The sequence below is a fragment of the Pristiophorus japonicus genome, chromosome 16 (genome assembly GCF_044704955.1).
Source record: "Pristiophorus japonicus isolate sPriJap1 chromosome 16, sPriJap1.hap1, whole genome shotgun sequence".
Lineage (NCBI taxonomy): Eukaryota > Metazoa > Chordata > Chondrichthyes > Pristiophoridae > Pristiophorus > Pristiophorus japonicus.
The window spans coordinates 53,139,151-53,155,118 of record NC_091992.1 but is presented as its reverse complement, the minus strand read 5'-3'; the positions used below and the strand labels follow the sequence as shown (position 1 = coordinate 53,155,118).

General features: G+C 44.9%; 1 protein-coding gene across 6 annotated transcripts in view; it reads right to left on the bottom strand.

Annotated features, from left to right (window-relative positions):
* lrwd1 (leucine-rich repeats and WD repeat domain containing 1) overlaps positions 1-15,899 on the bottom strand; it is an 80,113-nt gene extending 64,214 nt beyond the window's left edge. For 2 of the 6 annotated variants that reach the window (XM_070857328.1, XM_070857331.1), the window contains exons 1-4: positions 15,773-15,898; positions 6,313-6,415; positions 4,185-4,419; positions 1,554-1,673 (exon numbers count right to left, since the gene is read on the bottom strand). In XM_070857328.1, the coding sequence (XP_070713429.1) occupies positions 1,554-1,673; positions 4,185-4,419; positions 6,313-6,395 (438 nt within the window). In that variant the 5' untranslated portion in view covers positions 6,396-6,415; positions 15,773-15,898. Of the gene's footprint in view, positions 1-1,553; positions 1,674-3,145; positions 3,324-4,184; positions 4,420-6,312; positions 6,416-15,727 lie in introns of those variants that run through there. The other 4 variants (XM_070857332.1, XM_070857329.1, XM_070857330.1 and 1 more) reach the window with 4 other exon arrangements.
* Positions 15,900-15,968: the final 69 nt, after the last annotated feature.

Here is a 15,968-nt window from a genome sequence, read left to right as displayed (position 1 = left end):
CATCAAGTGAGAGGGGGAAAAACACAGGAATTGTTCGTTGAAAATCAGTTAAAAGTAGCCAATACTGAGCTCTATTTTATATAGACTCGATTTAATTGTATGCCTCAGATAAATACACGTCAAATCATGAAAAGTCCAACATATTTTTTGAGGAATTATTTTGAGGATGTAACTAGTAGAGTGGACAAGGGAGAACCAGTGGATGTGGTGTATTTGGACTTTCAAAAGGATTTTGACAAGGTCCCACACAAGAGATTGGTGTGCAAAATCAAAACACATGGTATTGGGGGTAATATACTGATGTGGATAGAGAACTGGTTGGCAGACAGGAAGCAGAGAGTCGGGATAAACGGGTCCTTTTCAGAATGGCAGGCAGTGACTCGTGGAGTGCCGCAGGGCTCAGTGCTGGGACCCCAGCTCTTTACAATATACATCAATGATTTAGATGAAGGAATTGAGTGTAATATCTCCAAGTTTGCAGATGACACTAAACTGGGTGGCAGTGTGAGCTGTGAGGGGGACGCTAAGAGGCTGCAGGGTGACTTGAACAGGTTAGGTGAGTGGGCAAATGCATGGCAGATGCAGTATAATGTGGATAAATGTGAGGATATCCATTTTGTGGGCAAAAACGCGAAGACAGATTATTATCTGAATAGCGGCAGATTAGGAAAAGGGGAGGTGCAACGAGACCTGGGTGTCATGGTTCATCAGTCATTGAAAGTTGGCATACAGGTACAACAGGCGGTGAAGGAGGCAAATGGTATGTTGGCCTTCATAGCTAGGGGATTTGAGTATAGGAGCAGAGAGGTCTTACTGCAGTTGTACAGGGCCTTGGTGAGGCCTCTCCTGGAATATTGTGTTCAGTTTTGGTCTCCTAATCTGAGGAAGGACGTTCTTGCTATTGAGGGAGTGCAGTGAAGGTTCACCAGACTGATTCCAGGTATGGCTGGACTGACATATGAGGAGAGAGTGGATCAACTGGGCCTTTATACATTGGAGTTTAGAAGGATGAGAGGGGATCTCATAGAAACATATAAGATTCTGACGGGACGGGACAGGTTAGATGCGGGAAGAATGTTCCCGATGTTGGGGAAGTCCAGAACCAGGGGACACAGTGTTAGGATAAGAGGTAGGCCATTTAGGACTGAGATGAGGAGAAACTTCTTCACTCAAGAGAATTGTTAACCTGTGGAATTCCCTGCCGCAGAGTTGTTGATGCCAGTTCATTGGATATATTCAAGAGGGAGTTAGATATGGCCCTTACGGCTAAGGGGATCAAGAGGTATGGAGAGAAAGCAGGAAAGGGGTACTGAGGGAATGATCAGCCATGATCTTATTGAATGGTGGTGCAGGCTCAAAGGGCCGAATGGCCTACTCCTGCACCTATTTTCTATGTTTCTATACAAACAGCATCACATTATTTCATTCTTTCTGATGTATTTTATTGTGAGGACTTTTATTGTAAAAAAAAAGCTCATAAGAGCCAGAAGAAGCTACCATTTAAAACAAATTGATCAAGCAAAATCTTTGTTACTCTATTACCATGCACTCACATGAGACATTAGATGCCGGCTGTTGACAAATCTCAGGTGATTTGCACTGGATGTTATATCCTTGCCATTGAGTCGCTGGAGATTAGGCAACAGATACATCACCTTATAGGTGTCACAAATCTGGAAAGAAGTAATCAAGATTTACATATTATCCAGGCAATAATATTCCAAAAACATTCTAGACATAAAAAGAGATTACTTTTATGTTTTTTTTTCCTGTCTGCTGAACTATTTTAGGATTTCCCATCACCAAGATCACAGATTTTTCAGCTTTTTGTGGAAAAATGGCTGAAATCACAATAGTAACAGATCCTCAAAGCACCAGTAAAAATGCTGCAAGTTATCATGTAATAACAACAGAAATAACTTATTCATTTACTAAGTGGCTTTGCATTTATAATTTGTGGAATGCGATCTCCAAAATACCAGTTAAAGTCCTAATATCTCTCATAATTAAAATAGGATCGGACTTACCCAGTCACTGTGAAACAGTGGCTCTACCCACCACCCGTACAGTTTCAGTTCTCTGTACTTTCTATATTCTGCTCAATTCTCTACTGTAGTATAAACCTGACATTTATCACAAGCTTCCTTTTCCTGTTTCATTTGAATCGCGATTTCTTTAGTCATCTAGGGAGCTCTAGCTTTGGGTGCCCTTCCTTTCCCCAATAGAATACTGCATAAGACCCAAATAAAGGAGGGAGGAGCAAATAAAACATACCTCTGAATCATCCTGTGTTAATTTACGGTATCGCAGCATTAGTAGTACAATGAGAAAGGCAGCAGCAATGCATAAGGCACCCAAATGGTAAAATATGATTTGCTTGTTTTGCAGAAAGACAATGCTCCCACCCAAAAAAAACTAAGCCCAATTTCATCCTTTCAATTGAAGATGAAAAGATATAGATTTTTAATAATGCTGACGGCCATGCTGTGATCCAGCACGGTGTAACACTGATTGGCGATACTACAGTAATAAACACAGGTTCAACCCATTCCACAACCCAAGTTCTCAGTCACAGCTGAGTTGCTATGGTGAGGCACGAAATCGATTCTAGATACCTTACCAGAGGAATGGGAGGAAAACATTAGAAATAAAGTTGGCCCAGAGTCAGTTATGTCTTACTGCGGTGACTTAGAGCAGCATTGTGGCAGGTTTGGGGGCAAGAGTCCAGGAAAAATGTTTTTAAAGAAAGTTCTATCAAGTGAGAATCAATGCTTCACGGATGCTGACTAACCTGCTGCATACTTTCAGAATGTTCTGTTTTTTTGTGCACAAATCAAGTTTGAAGAAAGGTATTTTAAACCCTTGTGGAAAAATTCTATGCCACTATTTTGCTGAGCTTCACTGCTTCTATTCATTATTCAACCTGTAAGTAAAATCTATTAATTTAGCCTGCAGATTTTGGTTTAAAAGTGTGATATTTTTCACCTTTTGTAAACATCAGGGGAACATGAGATGTAGATCTCAGGTGTATGACTATATTCTGCAGATAGGAACCAATTGTTAATTCTGGGCACATTACTCCACATACAATATACAAAAGGGCACAGGCTTCAGTTCATAGGAAACTCTGTCTTTTGATGCTCACCTTTTGCATGAACACAAGATAAAGATGTTGATAAAGCAGAAAATCTAACAGCAAGTGCCTAATCTTGGCAGTGTCTTCAGGGATTACTTCTCCAGAAAGAATTACCCTGGAACTATTCTCCTTCACTTCCTAAAAACAGGCTCAAGAGATAGCCAGATGTTGCAGCAGATAGTTTGCCTACTCTGATTAGTTAGGTAATGTTTTTGTGCCATGGAGTGAGGGAGGCCCGTAAATCTATAGAGAAGAGTAGAAAACGTATTTTTTCAGTACTGTATTATATACCGTATATACTCGCGTATCATGCGACTTTTGAAGACCTAAATTGTAACCTAAATTTGGGGGGTCGCATGATACGCGAGATACAAAATTTGCGGGTGTGAAGTGCTGGCCAAGATTAGGCTGTTAGGCTGTTAAGCAGACCGTATCCACGCTGAATCTCGGCAGGTATCTCCTGGGCTGGATTGCAGCCTCTATTGTCACTTGTACTGTATCTTTGCTGTGGTCTAGAGATCGCCACCCACAACTCCCTCTGAAGTTTGCTGCATTATTAGAGGCTCCATCTATCTCAGCCCATGCTTCTTTTACACGCAAACACAGTAGAGGCTGTGGCTGAACGACGCTAGTCAAGCCAGCTGGAATGATTGCTATATCGGTGTTCGATTCGCGAACAGCTTTCACAACAGAATCCACTCGATGTTTCATGATTCAGTTGTTAAGGTCTGTATTCGATCGTTGTTATGTGTTAGGGTACTTATTACGTGTTGGGTACTTGTTAAACTTGTTTGAAAGCCTAGCCTAGTGGCATCTGGTATCTCAAAAAAGTGACTCGCATGATACATGAGATATATGATAAAATCATGTTTTGGGGACGAAAATTTAGGGGTCGCATGATACGCGAGATCGTAGGATACGCGAGTATATACGGTAGATCCATAAACAGAATGTTCCACAAATCAAATCAGCTTTAATCATGCCAAAGATGCTAGCTTGATCACACCAGTATTGTTTTTCGCTCAATAATGTGGTTTCAATCACTTACTGTCAAGTGCAAATTATCTTCACAGTTGAGATCTTCGAGATTCTCAAACTGATTCAGTGATGTAACCTGCTCCATATTATTATTGGCACAGTTGAGAAGCTTCAGATTGACAAGCCCCAGATTATTTGGGATTTCTGTCAACAGATTTTGAGACACATCCAGTTCTTCCAACTTCCGTAGTTGGGAAAATAATTTTGGATCCAAATCGCTTGCTTTCAAATTCAAGTTGGAAAGACTGAATAGAAATGAGAAAACAAGCTTAGACTGGATTAAATCCGAACCAAATATCATGACTGAACGGCAACTGCAGTATCAATGGGGTCAAGTTTAGGCCTGAGTTGCTCCTATTTTTTTGGAGCAACTAGTTTAGAATGGAGTATCTTAGAAATTCGAGTGAGTTAGAACAGATTTTTTTTTCAAAAGGGGGTGTGTCTGGCCATTTATGCCTGTTTTGCAAGTTTAGGCAGCGAAAACTTACTCCAAACTAACTTAGAATGGAGTAAGTGTAGATTTTTGTACGCTCAGAAAAACCTTGCCTACACTTGGAAAAAATCAGGCGTATGGAACGAAAGATGGGGGGAGGGGGGTTTACAAACATTAAACACTTCATTTTTACAAATAAAGAGCCATCATCAATAATAAATGATAAATAAATCAATAAATAAATCAATAGATCAATCCAAAAAAATTTTAAAAATTAAAAACCACTCAATAAATAAAAAATTATTTCTACTCATCTACTGCAGCACCAGGGAGGATGGGGGGGGGGGAGAAGAGAAGATGGGGAGGGGGGGGGTGGGGGAGGAGGAGAAGAGAGGAAGATGGGGTGGGGAGAAGAGAGGGAGATGGGGGAGAAGAGAGGAAAATGGGGGGGGGGGAAGAGAGGAAGATGGGGGGAGAAGAGAGGAAGATAGGGGGAGAAGAGAGGAAAATGGGGGGGGGGGGGGGTGGAAGAGAGGAAGATGGGGGGAAGAGAGAAGATGACGAAGAAGAAGCCGGGCCCCGCCGAGGTCTTCAGGCGGGGTCCGCACGCAGCTGATGCCGAGCTGCTGCCGCCTCTTCGGTCGGGGCCCACCCCAGTGAGATGTGGGCGGGCGGGCCCCGCCAACGACGAAGAAGCCGGGCCCCGCCTAGGATTTTGGGCGGGGCCCGCACGCAGCCGATGCCAGGCTGCCGCCGGCCAATGACTCTTCGGGCGGGGCCCGCCCCCCCCAGCGAGAGGCCCGGCCCCGCCGACGACAACGACGACACCAGCTGCCAGTTCTTCGGACGGGGCCCGTCCCCAGGGAGAGGCTGGGTGGGCGGGCCCCGCCGCCGAGGTAAGATGCGCAGGCCACTCGGCCGGGGATAGGGGCAACATCCCTTTCGCCTGAGATAGGGTCATCGCCCCGGAGACAGGATGCGGCAGCTACTGTGCACGCGCGCAGCTGCCGGCATTGTTTTCGGCGCAGGGCTGTAGCTCCTCTCCCAGCAGCTCCGAGGTGGAAATGGGCCTACAGCTATCTGAGAATCGCAAGGTAAGTATTCGGCGCAATTTTTATTATATAAATTAGGCGGGCCTCTCCGATGTGCGCCGTTCTAGCGGGCGGCCGAAACTTGACCCTAATATCACTGTAATTTGCCCAGGTTGTACACACCAGTTCTTATTTTGAATACTGCTTTGCTTAATGTGCTTTAATCCAGTACAGCATCGTTGCACATTTTACCAATCTGTTACATTAAATATATCAATAGCAGCAATTTATTCTTCTACAAAGTAACAGTAAAATGTTCCAGAGTTTTGTACCTCATTTAACATCTCCCTCCTACTTCCGGACATATAACAAAATAAATCTTGTATGAATTGTATATAGAATAAAAAAAATACTGGGACTAGACATAAAGCCACTGGTAATTTAGTCCGAGGCTGAAAGTCAACTCAGAATCACACATACCACTATAATTTACTCTATTTTAACACAGTGAAACAAATCCAGAACAATCATCTTTAAGATAGTGTTGAGATGGTCTCTATTGACAGGTACATATATGAAATACAAATTACTTTTAGAATTGATAGTACATCTTGCGAGCACTGCATTATAGGTGTTAAATGAGAAAATTATAATATTGTATCAATTGTTCTTACTTGATTTTCTTGACTTGTCCCAAATTTGAGTGTTTTGGGATTCCTTTTTCAAACAACAGTTCTTTTGTGATGATCTTGGTCATTCTTTAACTTGTTTTCTATCCTTTGGTAAAATCCACAAAAGGCACAATTCAGATTATGTTCCTTCACTCACTGAATTCTGTGCAACAGAATGCAAATATACCAATGCTTGTGACAGGTTTGTAAAGCAATGCCTAGCCTAAAACTATTTGACTATATCAAATGTTCCAGTCTGAAAATCAATCAACTTCAACTAAATCACTACATAATGATTTTTTTAAAGAACTGAAATTCTTACTATTTCCTGATAACTTTGTTGTAAATGGTGTAGAACTCACTATAATCCAGTCTAAAATATTTGCTGCACTAGTGTGGGGACAATAGGATCGAGCTTCACAATGTATTTAATAGAACGTCATAAAACGTCAGTGTTGATATCAGACGGAATTGACCGCAACACTCAAAATTTGCATGGAATGTGATTTGAAGCATTCCAATGAGTATTAATAATTTAGTGGCACATAACACCAATAACTAACATCAAAAATTAGAATTTAAAGAGTTTCTTGAAAAATCACTTGTCCTTTTATTGAATAAAAACAGAAAATGCTAGAAATCTCAGCGGGTCAGGCAGCATCTGTGGAGAGAAAGCAGAGTTTCGTCAGAACTGGAGAGTGTTCGGAAAGAACGGATTCTTAACAAGCACTGAAAGGGGGAGGGGTAGAAAGGACAAAAGGGAAGGTCTATGATAGGTTGGAAGACAGGAGAGATTGGAGAGACAAAAGGAATGATGACCCAAATTCAAATGGTAATGCCAGGAGTCAGAGAAACATTAGTCAAGATAGGGTGTGAATGGTGGAATAATGACCAGCTGCCATTAGAGACAAGGAGAAAAAAAAGAAACAGGCTCGGGGGGAGGGGAGGCAAAGATTGGCAGTGGCTATGCTCTGAAATTGTTGAACTCAATGTTGAGTCCAGAAGGCTATAAAGTGCCTAAACGAAAGATGAGGTGCTGCTCCTCGAGCTTTTATTGAATTTGATAATGCCTTCTATTTGATTGACTCAAATACATATTTGTCTTTGTATTAGCAGGCATAACATGTTGCAGCTGCAGGTGACTAGCAAGAACAGGTGCGTCAAGAATGTCACCTTGGTGCTTGCTTGGAACACAAAAATGAAGAAATTATGCTGGAATTCAGAATTTCAAAAGCCATCAAATTTGATTCAACAACTGAGTGGGCTCAATGTTCCCCAGTGATTTGCGCGTTTTCTTGGCGCGCGTCGCTTTTTTTGGCGGAAGCTAAAAAAGTTTCCCCAAGGAATGTGTGCCAGCGTAACTCAGTTAGTTACGATTTTTTTAGGTTAGTTTTTTTGTGTGTCATTGGGGGTGTAACCTGATGTCTGCACCAGTTTTTGTCAATTATATAAGTTTGCCCAAAATAAATTTCTCCTAGATCGGCGTATGTAATCACTCCCGAAAAACCTTCTGGTGAGTTAAAAAGCATCCCAATTGAAAAATCAGTGCAGAAAGGTGCCACTGTTTCTCAGCGAAGTTTTGGAGGGAGCCAGAAACACAAATATGCATAATAAAGATTACATTTTTTTACCTTATAACACAGTAAATGGAAGTTTGATGGAATTCTGTAAGTTTTCATTTTTTTTCAACTGATCGCCACCACCGGGAACATTTGCAAAAAGGGCTTGAGGGTTGTGCGTCGGCCGGCAGAATCTGTCCCGCGCCCGGACACAGGGGCTCGACTGCAAAAGAAGCCAGGGGCGGGGGCGGGAGGAAGTTGTGGAACGCATACAGGAGACATCAGAAGCCTGCACTATGCATCAAATGTAGTCCGGGGGCGGAGGTTCCCGATCACTCCGCCTGCTCAGACGTGGGTGTGGTCCATACAGATATTGTGAGGAGAGAGCAAAGAAACTTGTCCTGCCTGCCTGCTGTTTTGAGCTTCTTGCATGAGTAACCTCAGAGCTCGTAGGGTGATGGGCAGGAGGCCTTACCCACATCGGGTATATCAAGACAGACATTCGTACCTGCACCTGAGTGATGCAGACTGTGTCAGATGGTTGCATTTCTGCAAAGAAGTTGTAACTGAGATCGGTGAGTTCGTAAAAGCAGATCTGCAACCTAGAAGCATTAGGAGGACTGCTTTGTCAGTTGAAGTCAAGGTTACAGCTGCACTTTCATTCTATGCATCTGGATCGTTCCAAGCTACAACTGGGGATGTGTGCGCCATTTCTCAACATGCAACACCTGTCTGCATTCGGCAGATGACTGCTGTACTATATGCCGGGAGGGCTGTAGGCTTCTCCAGGATTACTGGCTTCCCAAAGGTACAGGGCTGCATTGACTGTACCCACATCACCTAGCGAGCACCTTTGGAGGATTCCGAGATGTACAGGTACAGAAAAGGCTTCCACTCCATTACTGTGCAGCTCATTTGTGACAACATGCATCGCATCATGTCAGTTGATGCAAGATACCCTGGGAGCACCCGTGATGCGATCATCCTACGCAAGAGCCTTATATCTGCCATGTTTCAGCAGCAGCCAGAAGGGCAGAGCTGACTGCGTGCAGTTTTGGTCACCTTACTTAAGGAAGGATATACTAGCTTTGGAGGGGGTACAGAGACGATTCACTAGGATGATTCCGGAGATGAGGGGGTTACCAATGTGAATGTTTAAAAATGTATAGAGACATTGAAGTTGAGAACGTGGGAATTGTATAGGGACAGTATAAGCTAACAAAGAATTCATGGAGGAATAGCCATGACATCTCAGACTCGAGACTGCGAAATGTTACAACACTAACACATATTGAAACAAAACCCACAGCTTGCAGAAAAACCTCAAGGTCTTATTAAATCATGTTATTAACCTGAAACATTAACAGAAGGTCTTTGTTTAAAATCAGACCATACTTAGGTCGGCTTATGAGTGGACAAAGGGAAAGAGGGATCAAAAGGGATAGGCTGAACTAGGATGTCACTCTAGCCCTATCTTGTTATCTTTTGCCGAAAATGTATAACCGTCGTCCCTTTACAATGTAACGTCACTTTTGTCCGTAGGAAGTGAGTGCGTTCTATCAGAGTTGCATTCCTTCTGTCTGATAAGGTCCCCGATCGGGATTTGCTTTTTAAATAAAAGCTTGCTTTGTTTAAAGCACAAACGGTATTCGTTTCAGTAATTTTGCTGAACCAGATTGAGGGAAAAGAATCCACATTTACATCTTATAATGCTAGATTGAGTAGACTGGGTCTTTACTCATTGGAGTTCAGAAGGATGAGGGACGATCTTATAGAAACATTTAAAATAATGAAAGGGATAGACAAGATAGAGGCAGAGAGGTTGTTTCCACTGGTCAGGGAGACTAGAACTAGGGGGCACAGCCTCAAAATACAGGGGAGCCAATTTAAAACCAAGTTGAGAAGGAATTTCTTCTCCCAGAGGGTTGTGAATCTGTGGAATTCTCTGCCCAAGGAAGCAGTTGAGGCTAGCTCATTGAATGTATTCAAATCAGATAGATAGATTTTTAACCAAGGGAATTAAGGGTTACGGGGAGCGGGCGGGTAAGTGGAGCTGAGTCCACGGCCAGATCAGCCATGATCTTGTTGAATGGCGGAGCAGGCTCGAGGGGCTAGATGGCCTACTCCTGTTCCTAATTCTTATGTTCTTATGACTACAAAGGATATGGCCTCGCCACCTGGCTCATGACGCCCCTACGCGTAACCCGGACGGAAGCTGACCAGGAATACAACATGTCGCACATTGCGACGCGCAGCATAATAGAGAGGACCATTGGCATCTTGGCGTTTCCGATGCCTGGACCATTCCGGAGGCTACTTGCTATACTCCCTTGAGATTGTTGGTCAGTTCACTTTTGTGTGCTGCATGCTGCATAACTTAGCCATCATGAGGCAGCAGCAGCTGGTAATAGAAGACCCACCTGAGGTGAGATTGGCTGATGATAATGAGGAAGATGCAGATGACGAGGAAGCCATGCAACTACCTGAACCCGGAGCACGACGGCGAATTTACATAACTTACAAAAAACTTTTGAGAACAGTAACAACAATAATAACAACAACAGCAGCAAAGAAAGGCTGCACCCATCTCTCCTCCACCTTAGTCTAAGACCACCCGCTGCACTGTGTCTTGGTGACTTCACCCCTGCCCGCAGGCGGCGGCACAGCGTTTCTCGGGTTGGTACCAAGCTGATTCTTTCGAACATCTTGGGTTGGGTAATGCGTACTTCTTGATTTGGGGGGGGGGGTGGGGGTGGGGAGGGCGGGCGGTGGGCAGCCGATAATGTGGAAAGCCCGGCTTGGACCTCTTCAGAGGTTGGTCTCGGGATTAGCGTGGGAATGGCAGTTGATCAGTTGATTCTGTCAATGGGCACTTGGTCTGGGCGTGTTCCCTTATTGCAGCAGCTAACTTCAATATTCTCTCCCTCGTGTGCCCTGACCATATCTCAACTACCTCCAACCTCCCCTCCCTCATGTTTGCCAACATTGTCTCACCTACCTGTGACATGCCCTCTCTCATGTTGAGCAAAAGTGTGTCAACTATCTGCAACATTCCCTCCCTCATGTTCACTGACAGCGCATCAGCTACCTGCGACATTTCCTCCCTCATGTGCACTGACATTGTTTCTGCTGACTGAGATATTCCCTCCCTCATGTTCCCGGACAGTGACCCCATTTCTCGTGAACGTTGTTACTTCTCCCGACAATCCCGATACCTCATCACGCACCCCACTGACGGTGTCCAGGAGTGATCGGGTAAGGTCAATGTTCTCTGCACTCATTGCCATCATGTGAATTACATCTGTTAGATCCTGCACCTCAGGAGAGCACGGTCGAGCTCTCCTTCCCCTCCTCACCCTGGGTGTGGCTTGCAGCATCCACTGGGACGGTGGGGTCCTGGATGTGCCTTGCTGCATCCCACTAGGACCCGCAGCCTCACACGGTGGGGCCCTGGGTGTGCCTCGGAATCCCCAGCCTCGGACGGTGGGAAACCATGTAATGTCCACCAACACTCAAACCATGACTCAGGGAAGGGGCTAGCACCTCCTCCAAAGGAATACGACAGTGGGGCCTTCGCCCATCCATCCCGTCCCCCTCACCCCCATGCTCTTGGTCTGGAAGGTAGGATTGGAAGATGTTCTTCTCTACAGGCTTTTCCTCATCGGAATCTTCTTCTGCATTATCAGGGTTGGCCTCAAGTTCTGAAAAATATAATAAAACAAATTGTTAGCAGCAGAGGAGGGGGCAGGGTGGGTGGCAAGATAGGCTCACACAGCTGATTTGAAGGACCATAATGAATGATAGCACACTGCGTCAACCGAAGCGCAGCTGACGGAGACATCCCCAGAACCGAAGCATGGCTAGCCCATGCAGTACTTAACATTTAGTAAAGCAAGACTGGAATTTGTAGGACTTACTCTCTCCCTCAAGATTGGGCCCAGCTTGTGCAGTGGTGGTTGCTTTTCTCCAGGCAGGACCCATCAAAGCAGTGACCCTCTCTTCCAAGGGTGTCAGTGGATGCAGATTTGCCGGGTCTCCTCCTATTTGAGTTCTTTCTCGTTTGTTGTGTGCCACTTTCCTCTGAAAAGATGAAAATATAACTTTTTAGAGAGTGTGTCTTTCTGCTGGGTGGGACATATACAGATGGTCAAATTTACAATTGCAATTCCATTGAATAAATGAAAATATTACTTACACTAACTACTTGACCACAGTCCTGCCACTTCTTTTTGCACTGGCCTTTAGACCTCGGGGTGGTCACCATTGCACAGTAATCTTCTGCAAGTTGGTTCCAGCGTTTCTTCATTTCTTTGGATGGAATTTTTAAGTGACCTCTGCTAGTGTCCAGCTCGTGCCATCTGCCCTCAATCACAGTAACTAGTGCCTCCACTTCATCCTGTAAGAAATTCTTGGTCCTGGTGCCGCGTTGCATATTGTATTGCAGCTCTGATTTTTCCACTGAGAATTAAAGTTCTCACACACAACTGTCTCTTTAAAAATGGCCGATTGCAGACCGGGAGCTGTACTGCGCATGCTTGCCCATAGGAATTATGTCAAAAACGTTGGGGTTTTTTTGCAAATGCACAGAAGAGGCGACATCGTTATTTCGGCGCAGACATTAGGCTCCACCGCCCGAGGCTATAGGACAGGTGCCAATTTTAAAAAATAGAGCGGGGAAACTTGGCACATTTATTATTGGAACAATTGTGGCCTAGAAAAATGGCCGTAACTCTTGCAATATGCCAAAAAACGGCTTTGGCCAAAATTAAGCCCATTGTTAATTATATGTGAACTACAGACAAGTGCAGGTTCTAATTATAGAAACATAGGGCCCAAGTTTCCACATGATTTGCGCCTGATTTTTAGGAGCAACTGGTGGAGAACGGACTATCTTAGAAATCGCAATTCTCCACATTTTTTTTCTGCAGTTCTAGTCAGGTAGAACAGTTCTACTTTGGAACAGAATTTTTTCTTCAAAAGGGGGCGTGTCCGGCCACTGACGCCTGATTTCAAAGTTTCCACAGTGAAAACGTACTCCAAACTAAGTTAGAATGGAGCAAGTGAAGATTTTTGTAGAAGTGAAAAAACCTGTTCTACACATTAAAAAATCAGGCGCAGGTTACAAATTAGGCGTCCAGAACGAGGTGGGGGGGGGGGGGGGTGGGAGGGAAAGGGAAGTCATTAAATTCTACAATAAATCCTTATTTATACTTCTACAAATATTATACAAATAAATCCAACCTGAATAAACATTTATAAGCAAAGAAAAGATTAAATAAACCATCTTCCTACCTGTGTGAAAGTGCTTCAGCCACGGAGAATGCTGCAGGCGTTCGTTCCCGCTGAGGGTGGGGAAGGAAACAGCCGTTCGTTCCCGCAGAGCGGGAGGGGGGGGGGGGAGGAGGAAACAGCCGTTCGTTCCCACGGAGCGGGGGAGGGAGGCAGTGAGAAGGCTGCAAGAAGCCTCAGTGCTGATGGCAATGTGCTTTTATTAAAAAATGTTCAAAAATTAAACAGCTACAAAGAACTACAAAAATGGCTGAGTGCCAATGTTTTCTTCACACTGCACGTGTGCGAACGCTCCAACGCGCACGCGCAGCGTTGCCGGCAGGAAAAAAACGAATTTAAATGGTACCCGCTCCCTCCCACTTACAAAATCAGCGCGAATGTAGGCTCCGCCCCCCTGAGCGCCACCAAACAGACAAAGAGCTGCAAAGCGCTCCAGAATCGCGCGGTTTTTTTCCGGCGCCGTTTTAGGCGCGAAAAACGGGTGCCCAGCTCGGAGGGGCGCCCGTTTTTTATCATGTGGAAACTTGGGCCCATAGAAAAATTTTGCCATTTTTCAACATTACTACAATGAAATCGCATAACGTATTACCCACTCGTGTTATTCACAATGCTTAATTCCAAATTATTGATCAATTACATTTTTGGGAGCTAAATCAACTTTATCATATGACTTTATATAAAATGAACAAAATGTGACTATGTAACTGTAAGCATCTGGAGACAGGTTCAACTCAATGATCAAATAATAACTTTATTTTTCTAAGTGTTAATACCATAATAAAGTATTAATAAGGGGAGATTTTGTTTCCTCGCTACAGAGGCAATACACCAGTCAATGTTGTAAATGTGTTTAATGTTGAATTACTTATTGAATTTAATCTTCCACCCAACATGAACTCGTGATCATTCAAAACTATGCAGCCTATATTTTAAGTCACACCAAGTCTCTTTCACCCAGTCATCCCTGTGCTTGCTGATCTGCACTAATTACCGGTCCGACAACACCTCAATTTTTAAATCCCTCCATGACCTCACCCCTCCCTCCCTGTCTCTCTAACCTCCTCCAGCCCTACAAGCTGTGGCGATCTCTGCCTCTGAGTCAGGGCCAGTGTGGTTCAAGTCCCACTTCATTCAGTTGAGCACAATGTCAGTGCAATACTGAGGGAGTGCTGCACTGTTGGAGCTGTCGTCTTTCGGATGAGATGTTAAATCGAGGCCCCGTCTGCCCTCTCAGGTGGACTTAAAAGATTCCAAGGCACTATTTTAAAGAAGAGGAGGGGAGTTCTCCCTGGTGTCCTGGCCAGTGCATAGGCAGTCCCTCGAACGAGGATGACTTGCTTCCACGAGAGTTCACAGATGTTTCAATGAAGGACCCGATGTTCCAGTCCTGAACTCCAGTTGAGGGGGTGGAAGATGCCTGTGCGTGGATTTTTTTAACGTGTGGTGACCGTTGCACATCAAACACCACACGGGCTCGACAGAGCTCGACCTTTATCCAATGGCATGGGTTAACCAGGACTGGAGACCTGCTCTACTGCATGGACCTAGTGCGCACACATATCGCAGTGTGGGTTGGCCTGGGGCCTCGACTCTTCTGGGCCCCGGTACCCTCATTCGCCACACCTCTGCCACGATGTTCCAGGGCCCGGCCCTCCAGCTCTATTTATAGTCCTGACCTGCGGTGGTCTTCTCACACAGGTCGGGGCGGCCCACGATGTGGCCAATATTTATCCCTCAAGCAATATTATTAAAACACATGACAAAGGGTCATCGACCAGAAACGTTAACTCTTTTTCTCTCTACAGATGCTGCGTGACCCGCTGAGATTTCCAGGATTTTCTGGTTTTATTTCAGATTCCAGCATCCGCTGCATTTTGCTTTTTTATTAAAACAGATTATCTGGTCATTATCACATTGCTGTTTGTGGGAGTTTGCTGGGTACAAATTGGTTGCCACGTTTCCTAAATTACAACTACGCTGTAAAAGTACTCCACTAACTGTAAAGTACTTTGAGATGTCCGGTGGCAGTGAAAGGCGCTGAATAAATGGCTAACAAAAACATGACTCGCTGCAGCAGTTGCGATCTTATTGTGGCCACAGGCAGACTGTGACTGAAAAGATGCCCAGACATACCAACCAGGAATGTAGTGCAGAGTCCCCCCCGCCGATGTGCAGACACAACTAACTGCAAAGTCGCTTCTGAACCGGAGCAGATCCTGCGCTGTTGGATAATGGAGCAAATTCCAAAACAACTTATATTTATAGAGCGCACTTAACGTAGCAAAACATCCCAAAGTGCTTAACAAGAGCGGTATCAATAAAAAAAAAACATTTTTGACACCGAGCCACAGAAGGAAATATTAGGGCAGGTGACCAAAAGGTTTTAATGTAGATTTTAAGGAATGTCTTCAAGGAGGGAAGCGAGGCGGAGAGGGGTAACTGGGCTGAAACTTAAGTGAACCACGCGTGCTGTCGTCGCAAAAACTGCCATAAACCCGATCGTGTCTAAAACAACACTCCAACTCCACCGCATCCGGTTAACCCATGGACAGAAGAGACTTGTCACTAACTTGCACCGCACTACCGGTGCCTAGCCGATCCTGGCTGCCTCTCACCGGACACTTTCACCGCTCTTTGTCGCCGGTTCCGTCCGAAGGTTCCCGCGGAAAGCGCGCTCGCGCCTGACGCCGTACGTGCGAGCGCGCGCGCCCCGCTCAGTCTGCCCACCGCTCGAGGGCCGGCGGTTGGTTGGTGGGTGCGTGCGCCTCGCTCGAGGGCTGGCGGTAGGTGGCTGCGCGCGCATCATTCGAA